Source organism: Procambarus clarkii, chromosome 37 (assembly GCF_040958095.1).
Source record: "Procambarus clarkii isolate CNS0578487 chromosome 37, FALCON_Pclarkii_2.0, whole genome shotgun sequence".
In the NCBI taxonomy this organism is placed as follows: Eukaryota; Metazoa; Arthropoda; class Malacostraca; order Decapoda; family Cambaridae; genus Procambarus; species Procambarus clarkii.
In genome coordinates, this window is record NC_091186.1 from 6,233,452 (window position 1) to 6,252,805 (window position 19,354).

A 19,354-nucleotide genomic window follows, 5' to 3' on the forward strand; every position below is an offset into this window, starting at 1 on the left:
ACATCAACAATGGGTTCGAGATCGACCACAAGTACAGTTTCTAAATTAAGCAACTGACATATGTGGAGAGCTAGTGTCACAATTGATATGTTTGTCCTCCACACCGCCCCCCATCCAGTGGGCATTATTATTTCTTCCTTTATTATGCACCCCAAACAAATCCCATGGGCGATGGTGTAAAGGATTACAGAGGCACATAATCGGTTCAGGAACTGAACCCTCTAGTTCGTTTAGCTAAGCAAATAAAAATTTTTTGACGCGTTACAAAATTATTAATGTTATATACACATGTACACACTCTCATACATACATGTACATATATATATATATATATATATATATATATATATATATATATATATATATATATATATATATATATATATATATATATATTTATAAAGTATATATATATACTTTTTATTAATTGTTTTTCGACTACCTAACCTACCTAACCTAACCTAACCTAACGTTTTCTGCTACCTAACCTAACCTAACCTTTAAAGATAGGTTAGGTTAGGTTAGGTAGGGTTGGTTATGTTCGGTCATATATCTACGTTAATTTTAACTCCAATTAAAAAAAATTGACCTCATACGTAATGAAATGGGTAGCTTTATCATTTCATAAGAAAAAAATTAGAGAAAATATATTAATTCAGGAAAACTTGGCTTATTAGGCAAATCGGGCCTTGCATAGTAGGCCGAGAAGTGCGTTCTGGCTACTAGGTACGACATATATATATATATATATATATATATATATATATATATATATATATATATATATATATATATATATATATATATATATATATATATATATATATATATGTCGTACCTAGTAGCCAGAACGCACTTCTCAGCCTACTATGCAAGGCCCGATTTGCCTAATAAGCCAAGTTTTCCTGAATTAATATATTTTCCCTAATTTTTTTCTTATGAAATGATAAAGTTACCCATTTCATTATGTATGAGGTCAATTTTTTTTTATTGGATTTAAATTTAACGTAGATATATGACCGAACCTAACCAACCCTACCTAACCTAACCTAACCTATCTTTATAGGTTAGGTTAAGTTAGGTAGCCGAAAAAGTTAGGTTAGGTTAGGTTAGGTAGGTTAGGTTTCTGACCAGGGGGAGAAAGATACTGGCAGTATGGGGCGTTACAGTTTATTGAAGATTAAATTCTGCAGAACATGTAAATATATAAAGTTCACATAAAGTAAGTAATTATATAAAGTTTATATTAAACACGGTTTATATTATAGACTTAACAAAGTTGATATTATATAAAACTTAATATTGAACATGTAAATATACAAAGTTTCAAATATAATTTAAGGAATATATAACGTTTATATTAAAATATATAAAGTAAATATATAAAGTAAATATATAAAGTAAGAATTAACAGTAACAATTCCAAGGACTAGATTTAACTTAAAAGGTACACCCGTAGTAAGTATGAGACCTTAGCCTATAGTGACATGGAAACTAATTCTGCAGAAACCTAAAGGTTAACTGGTACTAGAATTAAGGCCGAGTGCAAATGTGTAGTAATTATATAACACTAGGATATAACAGGCAGGACACAAAGAATAACTAATAAGTGAGAGACCACATAACACGTAATGTACCCGGCCAAGAGGCCGTAAAAGACCTAATGGATAAGGAGAAGGGGGTGTGACTACAAGTAGGGCTTACTAGCACCTAGACTGGGCAAAGTATTAGCTGCGGACAGCGGGACACTTGGGGACCGGCGCTGCACCCCCACCGCAGGCCAGCGGCCGGACCCCCCCCCGAAGGGCGAGTGCCAGCTGGCCGCGTGAGGCACTCAATGTAGCAGAGCAACAACGTCCCGTCTGACGTAGGATGTGAGCACTACTCTTCCGCCTGCCGTTTGCCATTATTTCTGATGTGGCGAGCCCGTCCCGAGACAGCTGGGTGCGGAGCGTAGTCATCTGAAGTCAAGCCTAGCGCCGAGAGGGCAGCGCGTAGGATCCTGTAGAAATCTCGCCTGGTGACAGGAGCGCTTGTAGGATCTGTGCTTGTAGGATCCGAAGAGTGTTGATTCCTGACCATGTAAGCGATACCTGGTCCAGTCGGAGCGTGCGTCGATTTTTTGTCGCGTAGCTCACCTCCCCCGGGCTGAAAGATATAAGGCAGTAAGGGTGGGCAGAAGCGGCGTGCAGTGTTATCGTGACAGGCAAGAGCACAGACGAGAGGGAAACCCTAGCTGAATCAATACGGAGACGAAAAACGGGGGAGGGAGCCCGGCAGCAGGAATTAAGAGAAACCTTAATTAACAATCCTGGATGAATAAAGAGCATCCGAATAAATATACTGTAGCAATGAAGGGGGCTAACAAATCTAAGAATCTTCCAGCAAACGGAAGGGGGAAGTACCTTTGCTAAGAGCAAAGGTGGGAGAAACCGGTAGAACAGCAAGGAGGCACAAAGCAACTATAACAGGGTAAGACGAAACACTATAAATCTTGAATATAAACAATACATATACCAAGAAAGGGTATAACAACTAAGCAACATATACATAAACAATAAAATGGAAGAACCAATTCTTAAAGCCAAATCTATAACATGCTTGTGTCCTAATCGGATGTAGAATGTGAGCGGGGAACATTACCCTTGGTCTCTATCCCATCTCTGCCTCCAGACGGGTGATTGGGCTGGATAGAAGCCAAGGAGTCTGCCTTGAGTGGCCGCTGAGTGTAGTCTTGTGTTGTCAATGAGCGTCTGCGAGCCGCAGCTAGTACGCCGTGAACTTCGGCAACATCTTTAGAACAGGAGCAAAGTGAAATCGGCGGCAGGGAGCTGCCATTCAGTAACTGTAATAAGGATAATAATAAGAATACAATGTCGTAAATAATCGTACAATGAAGAATACAATGTAATATCGTAAATAACAGATGACGGCAAGTGCCGCAGAATGGAAGAAATTAAGAAAGCAACGCCAAACCATAATAACAATTTATATTTTAATAAAATAATACTGGAATGACAGTAACGGTACGGAGTAATATTAATACTGCCATATAGCCCAGCAAATAAAGAGAAGATAATAGTATTAATGTAGGCCCTGGGCGGCTGCATCCCGGCACCGCTGCGTGCGTTGATGGTGATCAGAGGAATATCCGGCTCGCGTTCTCTTCCTCGCCGCAGTAGGGTGTGCAGGGGGGGGGGGGTTCCGGCTTGTCGTGGCTGCGAATAAAGGGAACAGAAGAAACCGGCATTGAGCACCAAGCGGGCAGAGCGCAGTGGAAGGAATAGCGGTTGGAGGTAAGGGGCCCCTAACCTAATGATAGACGAGGTAAAATTAAATAGAATACTATTACGTAGTAGGAAACAACAATGGCGAAGGAACAAGAAGAGTAAAATAGCCCAGAAGGCCGGATGGCCAAAGAACGTTAGCGACCTATGGCCAACAGCATGCTGGCTGCGCTGGCCAACCACAAGCTGGCCGACGTCATGCTAACTGACTGGCTTGAGCTTGCCGAAAGGAAGGCCGAATGGCCAGTTTTTTGCATGACACCGTGCGCGAGGCCATGCTAAACTTCTCGGTAGCATCCAAATGTAACTTAATGTACTGTCGATACGATGAAGAATGGGTGGTCAGATATAATGCACAAAATTCAGAATAGAATATATAATGAGGGAAACGAGTGTAATAGGACGAAATAACCGGAGGAGAAAAAAAAAATTGTGGGGGGGGGGGCCACCCGAATGCACTGCAACTAGCGTACCTTAGCTGAAAATAACTTAAAGTCACAGAGGCAAAGCAATAGATTAATACAAATCCTAATTGATAGTCCCTTAATAACAAATTGAACGTGAAACTTAAACAGAGTAAATTGCGGGAGAAAAATTTTTTCGTAATAAATACAAATCAAATTGCGAGTCCAACAATAACAAAATTAACAGACACGCAGACGTAGGAGGAATCGATAAGCCGCGGCTCGCGCACCGCTAGCCATACCTAAACATACCTAGACAGGAAGGGGAGAAGCATAAAGGTAGCCCAGCAAAAGACTAGTAATTAGTAATTAGTAACTCTGCAAATAGCACATCCTGGCTGACTTAATAATTTACTTAGTAACTCTGCAAATAGCACATCCTGGCTGACTTCTTAATAATTTACTTAGTAACTCTGCAAATAGCACATCCTGGCTGACTTTACTTAATAATTTACTTAGTAATTCTGCAAATAGCACATCCTGGCTGACTTTACTTAATAATTTAATTAGTAACTCTGCAAATAGCACATCCTGGCTGACTTTACGTAATGACGTAAGGCAAGGAGAATGAACAAACATACTGAACACAGCAACGCAAAATTAAACATGCGACATGAGCAAAGCATCAACTGTCGGAGTAAATTAAGGTAGGCTGTTTGGGAAAAGGAATCCGTGGTAATCTGAAAGCAGGAGGCATGTTAGTGCTGAAATGTAGAACGTAATTAAGAGGAAGGGCAAGGCATGTCGCGAGATGTCTGCCAGTACAAAATAAGAAACCTTCCATATAAGCGTATAAAATCTTAATTTACATTGTCTTAGGAAGGCAAAGAACGGGATATCATTAAATATACGACGTTCCCGACGACGCTTCGACGCCGCCATCTGCTGGAGTGTACCGTGCCCCAGGCAACGTGGGGGCCACCCCCCTGTCCAGGTCACCTGAATAGGGCAAGTCATGGCACGTGAAGTCTGCAGGTACAAAATAAGGGTATACAATCGGCGTGCATATATAACCATTTTTACATTAAGAGAACGGAGGGAAAGCATAACAAATATAACCTGATAAGTAACGTGAATAAACTGCAAGAGCCAAGCGTAAATACTGTAACCACTGAGGAAACTAAACTGCAAAGCTAAGCATAAACTACTGTAACTACCGATGAAACTAGGCAAAAATGCAGGGCCAGGAGACGTGAAGCTAAAATAAGGGCCCGCGAATACTGCAAATAGCACATCCTGTCTGACTTTACTTAATAATTCTTAGGAACTCTGCAAATAGCACATCCTGGCTGACTTTACTTAATAATTTACTTAGTAACTCTGCAACTTGCACTGCCTGTCTGACTTTACTTAAATTACTTGGTAACTCTGCAAATAGCACATCCTGGCTGTCTTTACTTGATGACGTAAGGCAGGGTAAAAGTGGGCAAGCATACTGGACACAGCAACGCAAAAATAAACATGCGACATGAGCAACGCATCAACTGTCGGAGTAAATTAAGGAGGCTGATTGGGAAAGAAAGTCCGAGGTAACCTGAAACAGGAGGCATGTTAGCGCCGAGATGTAGAACATAATTATGAATAGGGCAAGGCATGGCACGTGGTATCTGCAAGTACAAAATAAGGGTATACAATCGGCGTGGATATATAGCCATATTACATTAAGGGAACGGAGGAGATGCATAACATAAATATAACCAAATAAGCGACGTGAATAACTGCAAGAGCCAAACGAAGTACTGTAACTACTGAGGAAACTAGGCAAACTGTGCTATTATAACATAATTACAATTAATACAATTATAACATAAATAATTATAAATTGCAAAACAAAGTATGCTCAAAATAAAGCTGGACTATAATTCGTTAGAGAAACGGGATTAACACTTGTAAGTTTCCACAGTCGGTGGCTGTGGAAACGTTCCGGGCTACACCGGCAGATGAAACGTCTGGATAAACCAGCGGCCTGGGGGGGGGGCCCACTGTGACTTCCGGGCTACCAGGCAGACAACACGTCTGGATAAACCAGCGGCCTGGGGGGGGGGGGGGGCCCACTGTGACTTCCGGGCTACCAGGCAGACAACACGTCTGGATAAACCAGCGGCCTGAAAGACCACATATTATATATGGCCAATGTAAATAAGATACCTGAATAACATCGCCAGCTTAACTCACCACAGGAAGAACGTCGGCTGGACATGAACCCCCGAGCGCAGACAGCGAAGACGGCAGCGGCTATGACAACCTTCGTGGCTACATTGGGCAGACAAAACGTCTGGAGAAACCAGCGGCCTGGGGGGCCGCAGTAGATTCCGGGCTACACCGGCAGACAACACGTCTGGATAAACCCGCGGCCAGAAAGGCCGTGTATTTATATGACCAATATAAATATAATACCTGTAGAACATCGTCGGCTTAACTCATCGCAGGAAGGACGTCGGCTTAACTCATCGCAGGAAGGACGTCGGCTTAACTCATCGCAGGAAGGACGTCGGCTTAACTCATCGCAGGAAGGACGTCGGCTTAACTCATCGCAGGAAGGACGTCGGCTTAACTCATCGCAGGAAGGACGTCGGCTTAACTCATCGCAGGAAGGACGTCGGCTTAACTCATCGCAGGAAGGACGTCGGCTTAACTCATCGCAGGAAGGACGTCGGCTTAACTCATCGCAGGAAGGACGTCGGCTTAACTCATCGCAGGAAGGACGTCGGCTTAACTCATCGCAGGAAGGACGTCGGCTTAACTCATCGCAGGAAGGACGTCGGCTTAACTCATCGCAGGAAGGACGTCGGCTTAACTCATCGCAGGAAAGACGTCGGCTTAACTCATCGCAGGAAGGACGTCGGCTGGGGAGCAGCCCCTGAACGCAGTCAGCTAAGACGGCAGCGGCTGTCAACCTTCCTGGCTACGTTGGGCAGACTAAACGTCTGAATAAACCAGCGGCCTGGGAAGCAGCAGTATCTTCCGGGCTACACTGAGCAGACAAAACGTCTGATAACCAGCGGCCTGGGAGGCCGCAGTATATTCCGGGCTACACCGAGCAGACAATACGTCTGATAACCAGCGTCCTGGGAGGCCACGCATGTCTGGATAAGCCAGCAGCCTGCAGATTCTTCTGGGCTACACCGGGCAGACAAAACGACTGTAAAAACGTTTACTGGTACTGGTAAACGAAACTGGTACTGTCTAGCGTCAGTACTTAATAACTTTGACAAAGTCAAGGAAACAAGTATAAAGGTAAAACAGTAAGTAAAATGACATGCACTTAGGCAATGCATAATTAGTAATAAATTGCTGATGGAACTAATCAATACGAGTCCGAGATAAACTTAAAGGGAGAGGCATGAGGCCCGAAGACAGCATCTAGGACATCCTAGCTGACTTTACTTAAAGGTGAAGCATAAGTTAAACAATTGTAAACCAGTAAAGTAAAAACATGCAGCAAGGGCAATGTAAAATGCAGGACATTTGCTGAGGAAACTAAACATAAATGCAGGGCCAGAAGAAACTTAAAGCAAGAGGCAAGGGCCCGATCCCGACAACTAACACATCCTAGCTGACTTTACATAATAACTTAAAGGCAAAGCAGAGGTTAAACAAATGAATGTAAAACCAGCAAAGAAACTAGCAGCTTGACACTGCATAAAATTCAGTAATAAATTAAGGAAACTTATGGAAAACAAGTCCATAAAAACTTAAAGCTAGAGGCCGGAGGCCTGTGACACAGCAGCTAGCAAACCTAGCTGACTTTACATAATAACTTAAAGGCAATAGCAAAAGTTAAACAAACAAATGTAAAACCAGCTAAAGAAAACATGCAGCTTGACACTGCATAAAATTCATTAATAAAGGAAAGTTATGGAAAAACAAGTCCATGAAACAAAGCTAGGAGCCAGAGGCCTGAGACACTGCAGCTAGCCTAACCTAGCCGACTTTACCTAATAACTTATAGGCAAGCAAAGTTACACAAACGTAAGTGTAAAACCTGCAAAAGAAAACATGCAGCTTGACACTGCATTAAATTCAATAATAAATTAAGGAAACTTATGGAAAACACAAGTCCAAGAAAATTTAAAGCTAGAGGCCGGAGGCCTGAGACACAGCAGCTAGCATAACCTAGCTGACTTTACCTAATAACTTATAGGCAATGACCAAAAGTTAAAACAACCTAAATGTAAAACCAGCTAAAGAAACACGCAGCTTGACACTGCATAAAATTCAATAATAAAATGAGGAAACTTATGGAAACAAATCCAGAAAACGAAGCTAGGGGCCAGAGGCCTGAGACACTGCAGCTAGCCTAACCTAGCTAACTTTACCTACTAACTTAAAGGCAATGACCAGAAGTTAAAACAAACCTAAATTTAAATCCAGCTAAAGAAACATGCAGCTTAACACTGCATAAATTTCAGTAGTAAATTAAGGAAACTTGTGGGAAAACAAGTCCACGAAAACAAAGCTAGGGGCCAGAGGCCTGTGACACAGCAGCTTGCCTAACCTAGCTAACTTTACCTACTAACTTAAAGGCAATGACCAGAAGTTAAAACAAACCTAAATTTAAATCCAGCTAAAGAAACATGCAGCTTAACACTGCATAAATTTCAGTAGTAAATTAAGGAAACTTGTGGGAAAACAGGTCCATGAAAACAAAGCTAGGGGCCAGAGGCCTGTGACACAGCAGCTAGCCTAACCTAGCTGACTTTCCCTAATAACTTAAAGGCAATAAGCTAAAGTTAAATAAAACTAAATGTACAACCTGCAAAAGAAACAGGGAGCTTGACACTGCAATAAATTCGTTAATAAGTTAAGGAAACTTATGGAAAAACTAGTCCATTAAACTTAAAGCTGGTGGCCAGAGGCCTGTGACTCGGCAGCTAGCCTAACCTAGCTGACTTTACCTAATAACTTATAGGCAATAAGCAAAAGTTAAAACAGACCTGAATGAAAAGCCTGCAAAAGAAACATGCAGCTTGCCACCATTAAATTCATTAATAAATTAAGGAACTTATGAAAATACAAATCCACGAAAATTAAAGCTAGGGGCGAAAGCAAAGGTAAAATTACAGTAAATATTGTAGCGTGAGGAAACACACCCTGACTAACAGTCAGACTGTAAGGAAGGACATATAAAGAACGTAAATAATAAATAACGGCATAACAGAAGTCGCCCAACAGCATACCTCACGTCGACTGGGTGGGGAGCTTAAGGGCAGGGCTGAGCAGATGGGGAAGGAGAGGGTAGGGGTGGACAGGCCTCCTCCCGAGTGTGGTTCAAATAACAGCCACCTACTGGAGAAAACCCAGTGCCCCATAACACCGAGGGTCACCTTCCCCTCTAGGACCACTGCACCTGCATTTGGTCACCAACGCTGAACCACCAGGCGTGCTTCAGGGCGCGCGCGCCAACAAAGAGACAAACACTGGTCTGACGCGCCAACACAAACACTGGTCCCGCGCGCCAACAAAACACAAAAACTACCTTAAATGTTGAGAAGGGCAGGACGCCCCTAACGGGTCGCTCCGAGTCGTTGTCGCGAGGAACTGTTGTAGGGTCCATGCTGTGAGAACAGTTGAGCGGGCTAAACTTATGTGTTTACGACTCGCTGAGCAGCAGTGAGTTGCGAGGGCAGCGGCGAGGGCAGGCGGAGTGAGGCGGAGCCCCGTTGTGCGCCCGTATTTATACGGCCCCAAACTGCCCGCGCAACGCCGCGGGACGCGCTGCGCAATTGTTTCTTTCTCCCCCGCCAGAAACATCCCCGCTTGTGATGCAAGCAGTGACCATTAGTCGAAAAATAATTAATTCATGAAAACTTGGTTATTAGGCAAATCGGGCCTTGCATAGTAGGCAGAGAAGTGCATTCTGGCTACTAGGTACGACATATATATATATATATATATATATATATATATATATATATATATATATATATATATATATATATATATATATATATATATATATATATATATATATATATAACTGAAAACTCATATATATATATATATATATATATATATATATATATATATATATATATATATATATATATATATATATATATATATATATATATATATATATATATATATATGTCGTACCTAGTAGCCAGAACGCACTTCTCAGCCTACTATGCAAGGCCCGATTTGCCTAATAAGCCAAGTTTTCATGAATTAATTGTTTTTCGACGACCTAACCTACCTAACCTAACCTAACCTAACTTTTTTGGCTACCTAACCTAACCTAACCTATAAAGATAGGTTAGGTTAGGTTAGGTAGGGTTGGTTAGGTTCGGTCATATATCTACGTTAATTTTAGCTACAATAAAAAAAAATTGACCTCAAACATAATGAAATGGGTAGCTTTATCTTTTCATAAGAAAAAAATTTGAGAAATTATATTAATTCAGGAAAACTTGGCTTATTAGGCAAATTTGGCCTTGCATATCTACATATCTAATCACCACACAAATACACACATACAGTAGTTATACAATACAGTAGTTAGTAAACAGTTGATTGACAGTTGAGAGGCGGGCCGAAAGAGCAAAGCTCAACCCCCGCAAAAACACAACTAGTAAATACACATCAATAATCTTTGTGTTACAAGTGATCAACAAGAGGCTCACAACAGTCACTATACAAGGCACTTGACATCTATAGTGAGTAACACAGTTACTAGTCTTGCTCCACACCCACCCAACTGGGCGGCAGCTTTAAAGTCATGTGCATGCATTACCTACAGTAAGCAAATTTTGGATACTTCGCTAAGATTTCGAGCAGCATATCATTATGAATGAAGTACTTACACATATTTCTTGGACACTATTGATGGTGTTATCTCTAAATTCCGCGATTTTTTCACATTCCATTATATAATGATGCAAAGTATGCGAATAGTTCTGCTGACAGAGTTTACATTTAGTCAAATCTACATCAGCAAATGTTTCAAACTCCCAGAGGTACTTGTAGCCGAGCCTAAGCCTAGCAGTGGTAACATCTAGAAGTCTGCAAACATTATTGGATGACCCATAGACGTGCGGTACTTCTTGCATAATAGAATGATGATATATGGAGCAACTGGTGTGAATTTCCCAAGTCTACGAGATTTTGTTGATGTTCCCGGAACTGCCCTTAGGCTGCTCAAAGGCAGTCCAAGTTGGTAATCTATTCTCTCTTTATGAACAAAAGTTTTGGTTTACTCATCAGTTCTATCATGCATTCGGAGACCAATATGGGAAGGAATCCATAGAAACATCCTATGGGTCTATCATTTATTATTTCATTATATCTGTGTTTAGCTTCAGACAAGCACGTCACAGTTATGCCTTGGGGGAACTGAGGGCAGTCAAGGATGACAAGGAGTCACTCAAAGTTTGTGTGTCAACTTTGGATTCTTATACGCGTTCGAGTGTGAGGATTATGACAACCAATTCTGTTTGAAGTGTGGAGGCCCAGTTATTTACACGCGCTCCACACTCATTGGAGAAGGAACCAACTCTCCCTGTCAGAACAACTGCACTTCCAGCTGCAACATGTAACTGGTGCAAGGAACCATCAGTGTAAATAATTTGGGAAAGGGAACGCTCTTTAACCAATGCATCAATTTGGCTTAAGGTATGTAACGTACGATTATGTTACGTTGTTGGGTTGATTAGATACACAGTGTTTAGTGAGTTTCATATTTGTTTAGTAGTCCTGGATACAGCAGTGTTGTAGACGTTGAGACGAAGCCTGGAGCAGAGCAGAGAGCTGAGTGTGGCCGGAGTCGCGGAGCTCTATGTGGGAGAGCGTTGTAGCTGGATGAGGTCGTAGTCTGCTGCCTGCTCTGTGTCGAAGCTGTAGCGTCTTGGGCCGATTAGAACTGTCTACGCCGAGTACTACATTCTTGACTGGAGATTGTACTGGTTTGCTATTCTCAAATCGCTTGCTTAAATACGGTGACTACACCTCACAGTAAGATAGGAGGGTGGAAAAACCGTTACCTGTAAATAGGGATAGGATTATAGTTTGTGTAATTAGTTATGCCATTAAGATAATGAGATAATGGAGCGAGTATAAGGATTACTCGCTACAGGTATAATAGTTTGCTTCTTGTCGAAGAAAGCTTGTTTTTAAATCTGCTTCTTGGATGGGAAAGGAGAGACAGTGATTTGGAAAGGTGAGATCTTCCATGGAGAAGGAGAGTGTCGTTGTTGTCTCTCTCTTGGTAGAGATGATGAATATTATACATTCTGGGCATAATGGCAGTTTTGGTAATCCATTTGGAGGGATGCTGACCTTCAAGAAAGAAGGCTTGGAGGGCTTCTGTGCAGGGGTTAGGATGGGTTAGCCTAAACATCTTGATACCAATTAAATCATTAATTTCAGTGATTCGATCACTTACACCTGAAATATTCAGTTGCTTCCTCATGTTTAGTAATTTAGTTGTACGGGGGCATCCGAGGATAATCCTCATGGCTTCGTTTTGCATCTTTTCCAACCCTTCAAGCATTCTCTCAGGCACTAGACCAAGCATGGGTGCGGCATAATCGACCAGAGACCTAATATATGAGAGGTACATCATTTTGTTAATTTCACATTTGCGCCATAGCTTGGATGGTAGTCTGCCACAGCCTTGAAAACACGGAGCCTCTCTCTACATTGACGACCCAGTCTGGCCACAACATTGCGGTACAGTGGAACCTCAAGACCAAGGTATTTGTATCTGGTTACATAGTCGAGCAGACAGCCATCATGCAACTGCATCTTGTGAATAGCCCCACCTCGTCTGGGTGGGCGTCGGTTCAGGATCTTTGTTTTCTCTACTGAGATGACTAAGCCTAGTTCCTAACATGTGTGCAATACACAGTTCAGAACATTTTGGGTGTTGTATACCCATTGGTGTGGGTCAGTATATCATCCGCATTGCTAATGATGTTGTGGTGTTTGTTTGCTGAGTCAGTAACCAAGCCATGACTTTATATCAACCCTACAAGCAAGACTTCCTCAGCAACACACAAACACCACACTGGCGACGAGGATGAACTGTGAACGCAGGTATTTGTTCAGCTTAAAACACAAGGAAGAAGCATGTTGGCCGGAGGAGGAAGAGAAGCTGTCTGTGAGCACCATACCCGATGCTTTATGCTAACCAATGCTGTGTGCTAACCAATGTTGTGTGCTAAACGATGCTATGTGCTAACTAATGCTGTGTGCTAACCAATGCTGTGTGCTAACCAATGCTGTGTGCTAACCAATGCTGTGTGCTAAACGATGCTATCTGCTAACTATTGTTGTGTGCTAACCAATGCTGTGTGCTACCCAAGCTGTGCTGACTGAAGCTGTGTACTGAGGAATCTGCCGACGCTGTGTACGAAACGACGCTTTGATGCGGTGTACAAAACCGTACGAAACGACGCTCTGTGCTACAATTCATCACGCTGTGAACTGACTGCTGTGCCAACTGCTGACAACTGCTGTACCAACTGCTAACTACTGCTGTACCAACTGCTGACAAACTGCTGTGCTGCTGTGAGTAGGAACAACACATGTACACAAGGGCTAGCAGTTGCTGCTATATTGTGCACTGCTGTGAACTTTTGCATTAAAATGCTTGTGTGCTTTGCAAAATTAAAGTAATTACAGTGAATTCTTAATCAACATATACAGTGCAGTAAGTGTTTAATATTCTGAGGAACATTTTAAGTGATAAGTTTACATTTATTCAGTAAAAATGGCAAATATACCTCAGTTTCCTGCATTTGATTCTGACTGTGACCAGACAAACCTGTCACAGAGGTGGGTCAAATGGCTTGCAAGGTTTGAAAATATATTGATAGTTTCTGACATCAAAAGTGCTGAAAGAAAGCGTGCCTTTCTACTTCATTATGCAGGTGATCGAGTTTGTGACATCTTTGATACACTGAAAGACACTGGTGGTGCCAAAGATTATGACACTGCCAAAGCCAAATTAACAGAACATTTCAAACCAAGACAAAATACTGCCATGGAAATTATGCAATTCAGGAGAGCCAAACAACTCTATAATGAAACCGTTGATCAATACCACACACGTCTGCAGGGTTTAGCAGCCCATTGTGAGTTTGCTGATGTTGACAAAGAAATCAAACAGCAAATATTTGAAACATGCACATCTACACGTCTCCGTCGAAGAGCTCTAGAACTTGCTGATGATGAAAGTTCTCTTACCAAGATACTGGATATGGCTCGTCGAATGGAAGATGCTGCACGTGATGCTCGTGTCATGGAGTACAGTGCCAATAACGGTTCTGCCACTGTTACTAACAGTGATGAGGTACGTAAGGTTCAGGAAGGACACCGTGATCATAAAAGATATGGCAAACCTAACAGCAAATTTATCCGAGAACCACATCACAACTGGAGTCATGGAACAAGACTCAAGCAGTCACAACGACCCACATCAGAGGGTGTCAACAATAAATGTTACAATTGTGGAGGAGACTACCCACACCAAGATAATGTTTGTCCTGCTCAAGGTAAGAAGTGCTATGAGTGTGGAAAACTGGCTCATTTTGGTGCTATGTGTCGTTCCGCACTAAAGAAACCACAGTCAATGAATAAAAGCACTGTACGAGGATCAGGTCATAGGTGTCGAGGTGGTAAACGCAATATTGCACCTCATATCCAGAATGTTAACAATGTACAAGACAACATTTCATTACAACCAGTCTCAGATAACAGTGAATGTGATTACATTTATGGAGTACAATCAATCACAGAATGGAATGATCTTCCAAACAACCCAGAGACTATAGTATACATTGCTGGTATTTGTCTCAAAGTTCTCATTGACACTGGATCCAATATTGACACCATTGCTGAGTGCCACTATGAAATATTTAAAAAACAGTTCCCGAAGCTTGAGAACTAAAATGGCAAAGCCACTGCCTATGCTTCAAAGGTAGCCTTGCTAGTGATTGGAACTTTCACTGCAGAGATTAAGTCAAAGAGTGCAATGCTCATTACTACATTCCATGTTGTTAGGAATGCAAAGGAGTCTCTACTCAGTTACAAGACTTCAACCAAATTGGGGCTACTTCAGCTTTCTAATGCTGTAGCAGTGGAATCTGCAAACAATGTTGATGCTATTGTTGCTGAATTTTCTGATCGATTTAAATCCATAGGTTGTTATACTGATAGGAAAGTACATCTGCGTATCAACCCAGATGTAATTCCAGTTGCCCAATCACATCGCCGACAACCATTCCATACTCGCAAGAAAGTCGATACCGAACTGGATAGGCTGATGGAACTAGATATCATTGAACCAGTAACAGGTCCAACACTATGGGTAAGCCCAATTGTCACTTCACCAAAGCCGAAGAATCCAGATGAGATACGCATTTGTGTGGACATGCGTGTTCCCAACAAGGCAATAATGCGTGAACGCCATCCTACACCCACTGTAGATGATATGATCTACCGCTTGAATGGTGCAACTGTATTCAGCAAGTTAGATTTAATCAAGGGCTATCATCAGCTTGAACTTGATGAGGAGAGTCGCTTCATCACAACGTTTACGACACATCGAGGTCTGTATAGGTACAAGCGCCTGAGTTTTGGTATCAACAGTGCTGCCGAGGTATTCCAGCACATCATCAGCCAGGTATTGCAAGATATACCTAATGCTGACAACATGTCTGATGACATCATTGTTTATGGCCGTACCCAAGCTAAACACGACAAAGCTCTTCGTGCAACATTGCAACGCTTACGAGAAAAGAATTTGATGCTAAGCCGAGCAAAGTGTGAGTTCAATCAACATAAAATTGAATTCTTTGGACATGTACTTAGTGACAAAGGTCTGTCTCCAGATCCTAAGAAGTTGCAGATATCAAGAATGCTGCACCTCCTTCAACATCCACTGATGTACATAGTTTTCTGGGAATGGCAAACTACTGTTCTCGCTTCATTCCAGATTTTGCTACCATTACGAAGCCTCTACGTGAGCTCCTGAAGAAAAATGCATCATGGTACTGGAGCGATATCGAGCAAAATGCATTTGATGCTGTGAAAGATGCACTAGTAGAGAATGCGACTGCTGCGTACTTTGATCCATCAATGGACACTGAGTTAACGGTGGATGCTAGTCCTGTTGGATCAGGTGCTGTTTTAGCCCAACACAAACCTAGTCAACCAGATTCCAGAGTAGTAATTGCCTACGCCAGCCGTTCTCTCACAGATATTGAGCAACGATACAGTCAGACAGAGAAGGAAGCTCTTGCTCTTGTATGGGGCTGTGAACACTTCAATGTGTATCTGCTTGGTGCACCCTTCACCACGATAGTCACTGACCACAAACTGTTGGAGACCATCTTCAATAATCCAAAGTCCAAACCACTAGCTCGCATTGAGAGATGGGCTCTTCGTCTGCAACCATACAACTTTACGGTGAAATACAAGCCGGGTGCAGGCAATCCCGCTGATTACATCAGGCGACATCCTGCCAACAGTTTCACCATCACCAAGCATCAGCAAGTTGCCGAGGAATATGTACACTCTGTAACCTGTGATGCAGTCCCTAAGGCTCTCACTCTTGATGAAATCCGTACTGCAACCCTAGAGGACCCAACTCTGCAAGCAACAGTGGATGCATTGACTAAGAGAAAGTTTTCACCCATCCCACCCTCAGGAGTTGACCAAGATGCATTCAAAGCACTTGAACGCATCCAGACAGAATTAAGTGTTACGCAACAACGCGACACCGTGCTGCGAAGTACTCGTATCGTCATTCCAGCTGTTCTCCAGCAACGTGCTCTGAAGCTTGCACATCAAGGACACCAAGGTCTTGTTAGGACCAAACAGCTGCTACGAGAAAAGGTGTGGTTTCCTGGCATTGATCGTCAAGCAAAGGATATGCATGATGCCTGTGTCCCTTGCCAAGCTGCAGTGGATACTTCAAGACCAACACCTCTACAACCTTCACCACTACCTGCTGCACCATGGACGGAAGTATCGATGGACTTTTGCGAACCACTACCAACTGGAGAGTACTTGATGGAAGTCATTGATGATCACTCACGTTATCCAGAAGTAGAAATCATCACTTCCACATCTGCAAAGGCTGTCATCCCGAAACTCGACAAGATCTTTTCAAACTTTGGCATTCCTGAAGTTGTCAAGACGGACAATGGACCGCCATTTAATGGACAAGACTTCGTCAACTTTGCTGAGCATATTGGATTCAAACACCGCCGTGTGATGCCACTACATCCTCAAGCAAATGGAGAAGTCGAGAGATTCATGCAACCTCTCATGAAAGCGGTACGCTGTGCTCATGCCGAAGGACGATCCTGGAAACAAGCTATGTATGCTTTTCTCAGGAACTACCGTGCAACACCATATGGAACACTGAGCAAGTTGCCTGGCGAACTTTTATTTGGACGTCCTATGAGAATCGCACTACCCGTCATGCCAGCCGAGGTAACGGATAAACGTCTCGCTGAGAAGGATGCACTAGCCAAGAGCAAAATGAAAATTGCTCATGATCAACGTGCAAAGGAACAATTCATAAAGGTTGGAGATACTGTTCTCGTTAAAAAGAAAAAAGAGGGAAAGCTAGATATGCCATATGATACAAAACCATATAAAGTGATTAGTGTAAAAGGAACTATGGTAACAGCTAGTAATAGAGGTCATAGTATAACACGTAATATGGCCTATTTCAAAGTGATTCCAACTAGTTTAGAAAATGATGAAGTGCAAAGTCGTGCAAAAGAAAAAGAAAAAATGAGTTATAACTCAATAAACAATTCATCAAGGGATGTTATGGTATTTGGAGACTCTCGTCCTAAACGTCATGTTAAACGTCCTAAGCGATTTGATGATTAATTGTGTTCCTATGTAATGCAAAGTATTTACCTATTATGCTAAACTAAATTTAATATTGTTTGAATAATGCAGATCTCTCATTCAATATTTTGTAACTTTGTATTACAGTTTCTTTCATGTTTGTTTAACATTGCATTTGTATTTTTAACATTGAAACCCTGTGTGGTAAAGATTAAGTTGTTTAAATTCTTTGTGTGCTTAATTAATGTTAAATGTATGCAATATCTCTTGATATGTTAATAACTTACTTTGTGTCAATAACTTTGCTTTGTGCTACAAGGATGGTAGACATCCTGTAGTCATTCTTTTTAAAGAAAAGAAGGATGTCATGTTCACAGAAAAGGGTACCATCCGTTTTCTATGTGCGGCGGCTGAGACGCCAGAGAGAGAGGTAAACAAGAGAGCGTACAGGACGCTACCAGCTTGGAAGCTACTAGTCATGTATCAGTTTAAATATTAAAGTCAGTAACCAAGCAATGGCTTTATATCAACCCTACAACCAAGACTTCCTCAGTAACACACAACACCACACATTCCGTCCTCTTAAAGTAATGTCGCTTTTCGCTCGTCTGCTATGGCCAAAATTGGACATAATTTGAAATGAAATCGGCTCACGAAAGTGATGTACTGCCTCGTTTTCTGCTTGAGTCTTCTGGCCTACTCGGTAAGGTTAAGAGAGGAAACTTTCAATTAACGTTTTTTCATGACGTTTTGAAACTTTAGGAGAATTTCCCGCCTTTCTAATCTCTTAGTGTACTCGGGTGGGACGACGCGGAGGAGGCATTGCGCGTTGTGCTTCTGGGTCACAAAAGTGAGTTAGGGTCTCCTCCGGGTGAGGCAAAGGAGCTTACGGAGTCACAGCTAAACAGATGAGAGGAACGACATGGCACCCGCCCGCACGGTGGTGAGGTGAGCGGCATACAGTGGGTGCTCATCAGATCATTTGGGAATGCATCGGACGAGGGAGTGGGGAATGGAGGGGAGGACGAAGGGATGGGGGAGTTGGGGATGGTGGGGAGAACAAAGGGAGTAGAGTGGGGGATGGTGGGGAGGACATGGGACGGGGGAGTGGGGAATGGCAGAGAGGACGAGGGGATGGGAGAGTGGGGAATGGCAGGGAGGACGAGGGGACAAGGGAGTGGGGAATGGAAGCGAGGACAAGGGGACAGGGAAGGGTTGCTGAGCCACAACAATGCATGACCGGGTACAGCTAGTAGTAAATACAGAAACTCACCAGGGCCAACAAGAGCAGTGACCTGCAACATTCTTAACCACAAGACATTGCTGTGACAGAGTGAGAAAGTTAGGGCAGTGTTCTCCGTCAGTTCTTCCAGACAATCCGTTTCTTCAAAGGTTGCAGGACAACAGCTTTAAAGTTGTTTCTTTGTTCCAACAAGCCCTAAAAATCGAACTTTTCTAGTCATTCTTACCCGGCATTAAGAGAAAAGTCTTTTGTTTGTTGCATGCAGTTTGGCTTTTTGGTTTTGTTGTGTGTGTTGCCGCCCCGGCGTGGAGTCCTTGCTATTGTGCCTGAAAACACCTTTTTTCCTGAAATATTTCCATAAAAACTTTTTATTATTCTAGCTCCTCTCTTTTTTGTAAATTATCAAAAGCATAAAAGACTTTCGCTTCAACACTGAACTGAATAAAAAATAATGTTGAACATCTTTAGATATGTATTCTTGAAACATCTGAGAAAAACTCCTCCTGAGGTGTTTCCTCACCTGCTTCTCAGAGTGTTCAGGGAAATGT

General features: G+C 42.3%; 1 protein-coding gene across 2 annotated transcripts; it reads right to left on the bottom strand.

The window, feature by feature from the left end:
• Positions 1 to 1,156: 1,156 nt before the first annotated feature.
• Positions 1,157 to 9,540, bottom strand: LOC138371997 (uncharacterized). Of its 2 annotated transcripts, XM_069337036.1 has the most exons (3): positions 9,231 to 9,540; positions 2,644 to 2,845; positions 1,157 to 2,148 (listed from the first exon to the last, which is right to left on the bottom strand). In XM_069337036.1, the coding sequence occupies exons 1-3, from the start codon at positions 9,306 to 9,308 to the stop codon at positions 2,135 to 2,137; spliced, it is 294 nt and encodes a 97-aa protein (XP_069193137.1). In that variant the 5' UTR covers positions 9,309 to 9,540; the 3' UTR covers positions 1,157 to 2,134. The 2 variants fall into 2 exon arrangements, with proteins under 2 accessions (XP_069193137.1, XP_069193136.1); XM_069337035.1 differs by having other exon boundaries at positions 1,157 to 2,845.
• Positions 9,541 to 19,354: the final 9,814 nt, after the last annotated feature.